This window comes from Sturnus vulgaris, chromosome 32, assembly GCF_052056855.1.
Source record: "Sturnus vulgaris isolate bStuVul1 chromosome 32, bStuVul1.hap1, whole genome shotgun sequence".
Classification (NCBI taxonomy): domain Eukaryota; kingdom Metazoa; phylum Chordata; class Aves; order Passeriformes; family Sturnidae; genus Sturnus; species Sturnus vulgaris.
Genome location: NC_142274.1, coordinates 1,920,725 through 1,924,744, shown reverse-complemented (window position 1 = coordinate 1,924,744; position 4,020 = coordinate 1,920,725). Strand labels below are relative to the sequence as shown.

The 4,020-nt window shown below is 50.8% G+C and overlaps 1 protein-coding gene across 1 annotated transcript; it reads right to left on the bottom strand.

Annotated features, from left to right (window-relative positions):
- Positions 1 to 328: 328 nt before the first annotated feature.
- Positions 329 to 2,934, bottom strand: LOC148220696 (olfactory receptor 14J1-like). Its single transcript, XM_088154852.1, has 2 exons — positions 2,757 to 2,934; positions 329 to 1,950 (listed from the first exon to the last, which is right to left on the bottom strand). The coding sequence occupies exon 2, from the start codon at positions 1,925 to 1,927 to the stop codon at positions 962 to 964; it is 966 nt and encodes a 321-aa protein (XP_088010978.1). The 5' UTR covers positions 1,928 to 1,950; positions 2,757 to 2,934; the 3' UTR covers positions 329 to 961.
- Between the last annotated feature and the right edge of the window lie 1,086 nt (positions 2,935 to 4,020).

Here is a 4,020-nt window from a genome sequence, read left to right as displayed (position 1 = left end):
CACCCCGCAGCGATCGGCTTCCCTCCGGAAAAGCTGGGGGACGGCAACCAGTGACCAAAAACCCCAAACAAATAAAAAGCACAGGGTGCCTCATACAACCCGTGTTAGCCACGGGGGTCACGGGCCAGGGCTGGGGGCGAGGCCCGCGCCTCTCACTCCCCCCAGCCCCTCCATCGACATCTCTCACTCTCCAGCCTCGCCCACGGCATTCCCGGGGACTCTCTGCCGGGTTCGGGCCACCGCCACCACTGCCAACCCTGAAAAATTCCACCCGCTAAGCGGGTCCCCGCTTTAGGGCTGTTATAAATGAGAGACAAAAGTCTCGATATTTAACAAATTTAGATTGCTTTATTTGATATAGACAGAGCAAGCAGCGCTGGGGAACGTGAGGGGTCACTGCCCACTCCACGCTCCACCCAACCTTGGTTTGCAGCCTCTTCTTATACTGTGGGTTCTCGTTGTTCACAAATTCACAAAGCCTTTGGGTGATAATTAGTCACAGATTGCCATCTGGTCCTTGTAGATGACCACCAGGGAAGTTCTGGAGGTCTGGTCTTTGTAGATAACCACTAGAAAAGTTCTGGGAGTCTGGTTTTTGGGATAGGCAGTATTGATCAGACAAAGGCAGGAAGGGCTTTTTGGGCAGTCCAATTTTGCAAGCTGGTAGCCGATACAACTTATTTGAAAAACATAACATAACATAACATATTCTAATGTAACATAATACAACATAATATAACATAACAAGGTGATTTTAAACAGAATTATTTAATCATATAATTTACTTTATCTAGTGTCCATGCTTCACTATAGAGCTTAGTATTCTGGTTTATACAAACCCAATGCTTTTGTGATTAACACGAATCTTTTATCAATTATCACACATTACAACTATAGAAAAACAATAAGACAATGAAAAAATGGACAAATAGGAGAAAAAAAAATCTAAAATTGTAAAGAGTTAAATTCTGAAGGCTCTGAAGCAGAAAAGAAAATTTATTGCTCCTGAAGATACTGTCATCATTTTCCTCGGGGTAGCCTTGAGCTCCTGGTTCCTTAGGGTGTAGATCAGGGGGTTCAGGGTTGGAGGCACTACCGAGTACAGAACTGACAGGGACAGATCCAGGGATGGGGAGGAGATGGAAGGGGGCTTTAGGTAGGTAAACACTGAAGTGGTAACAAACAGGGAGACCACAGCCAGGTGAGGGAGGCAGGTGGAAAAGGCTTTGTGCCGTCCCTGCTCAGAGGGGATCCTCAGCACAGCCCTGAAGATCTGCACATAGGAGAAAACAATGAACACAAAACAGCACAATACAAAACAGAGACTAAACACAATGAGCCCATGTTCTCTGAGGTTGGAGTGTGAGCAGGAGAGCTTGAGAATATGTGGGATTTCACAGAAGAACTGGCCCAGGGCATTGCCATGGCACAGGGGCAGGGAAAATGTATTGGCTGTGAGAAGCAGAGAATTGAGAAAGCCACTGGCCCAGGCAGCTGCTGCCATGTGGGCACAAGCTCTGCTGCCCAGGAGGGTCCCGTAGTGCAGGGGTTTGCAGATGGACACATAGCGGTCGTAGCACATGATGGTCAGGAGGAAATAGTCTGTTCCAATGAAGAACATAAAGAAAAAGAGTTGTGCAGCACATCCTTCATAGGAGATGTGTCTGGTGTTCCAGAGGGAATTGTGCATGGCTTTGGGGACAGTGGTGCAGATGAAGCCCAGGTCAGTGAGGGCCAGGTTGAGCAGGAAGAAGAACATGGGGGTGTGCAGGTGGTGGCCACAGGCTACGGCGCTGATGATGAGGCCGTTGGCCAGGAGGGCAGCCAGGGAGATGGCCAGGAAGAGGCAGAAGTGCAGGAGCTGCAGCTGCCGCGAGTCTGCCAATGGCAGCAGGAGGAAGTGGCTGATGGAGCTGCAGTTGGACATTTGCTGTGTCTTGCCATGGGGATCTATAAAAAAAGTAATCATGGAATAGTTTGGTTTAGAGAGGACTTTAAGTATTCCAGCCCAGCTTGGTGGCACTTTCCCCCACTGCCTGCCCAGGGCTCTGCTGCCTGGACCTGTCCCTGCCAGCAGCTGCTTCCCTGTGCCCAGGGCTGGGCCCTGCCATTGCTGCCAGAGACCAGCCCGGCCCTGGGGTCTCAGCTCTGCCCTGCAGACCCCTCCCAGCATAGGACACTGCCCACGGCCAGTTCTGCCTCTGCAGACTCTGATGGCAACACCCGAACAACCCTGAGGAGGCTGGAAATGCAACACTGATGCTGACTGTAAGGGACCTTGTGCTGATTTCTGTGACTGCCTGCTTTATTAAGATTGGAGAGAATTTTTTTTCTATTTTTCTCCATCTGAACTGAGAGGCGAATATCAGTATGCAATTTCCCATCGAAAGAACCAAGAACAGTCGATTTAAAAACCTGGGTTTTCCGTTTTTTGCAGCCCCTGTCTAGCTGTGCTCCCTATATAATCTACCTGGAAATGTTCTGGAGTTAAATGTCATGCTGGGAGCAGTCCTGAACAATGCAGCATCTTCACCACACAAGGACAACACTTCCAAGCCTTACCAGCTGTCTCCTTCCACCCAGACCTTGTCCCCCAGTGCTGGGAGCAGCTGCCAGGGCTGGCTGAGAGCTGTCCCTGGCAGGCAGCAGAGTCCCTGCCCCAGCACAGCGCCCTGGGCTGCAGGACCCTGCTCTGCACCACAGCCCTGGGCACCCCTGGCTGCTCTACACAAGAGATCATCAGAGAATGTACTCACACAGTCTGCAGGCATTGGGATGTTCCAGGTTTAGGAGATCACTGCAGGAGCTGCAGCTGCATTGTCCTGCAGCCAGAGGCTTCCTGTGTCAAGGGCTGGGAGTGATTCTGCCCCAGGCACTTCTGAGCATCTTCCCAGCCCTGACTGATTGAAGCTCTCTGTGCCTCTGTGCTGTGCCCGGGGTGGCTGCAGTGGGCTGGGAGAAGAGCTGCTCATGAAGAGAAATGTTTTTGAAGCTCTTCTTGGTTGCCAGGAGCTGCCTCTGCGCCAGGAGCCCGGCGCAGTTCAGCAGCACAGACACAGCACAAGCATTTTAATGACCCTCTCAGGGCTTTGGTGGTGTTTGCATCAGACTCAGTCCCTCAGAGCGTGTTCAAAAAACTTCTCAAGAACTCAAAGAACTCAAAGATTGAAACACTGAAGTTTCTTGAAGTTTTAATGGATCTCAATGAGGGTCACAACTGAGAAAGTGTCCCCAGGTTCCAGTTACAGCACAACACTGAAGGCAGTGATGACAGGTGGGGACAAGCAAGGGAAAGGTGTCTCTGATGCTGAGCAAACCTGGATGTGTTTCAGGAATGCAAGGGACTGTGTCCCATGAAAGAAAGGGGCCATTCTGATTGTTCCAGGCCTTTTGAACCAGGGGCCCAATAGTGTCGGTGGGACTTCATGGAACCAAATGTCCATTTTGACATTGCAAGGCCTCATGGCACCATGGAGACCATGATGACACTTTGAGGCTTCAGCTAACCTAAGGAGCATTGTGGCACTTCAGGGACTCATGGAACCAAGGGACCAAGGGGGCATTCTGACACTGCAGAGCCAAGGGTCCATTGTGACACAGCAGGGCCTCATGAAAGCATGGAGGCCATTTTAAAAGCTTGTGGCCTTGTGTAAGCAAAGGGCCATTGTGGCACTTCAAGGCCTTGTGAAACCAATGAGAACCAGAGTGACACTGTGGGGTTCAATGGGACCAAAGGTCCACTATGACCCTGTGGGGTCTCATGGAACCAATGGTCTATTGTGACATTGCAGAGCCTTACGGAATCATGGGGACTACTGTGACACAACAGGCCTCATTGAACACAGGGGCCATTGTGACACTTTGTGGCCCTACGGAACCAAGGAGTCCATTGTGACACTGCAGGGCCCATGGACCTAAGGGTTCATGTGACAGTGCTGGACCCCATGGAACCAAAGGTTGAATGTGACATCGTGGGGTTTCATGGAATACTGGAGACCACAGGGACACAAGGCCTCGTTG

What these genes read in the sequence shown, in the direction of transcription:
- LOC148220696 (XM_088154852.1), bottom strand. Translation starts at nt 1,927, where the DNA reads ATGTCCAACTGCAGCTCCATCAGCCACTTCCTCCTGCTGCCATTGGCA.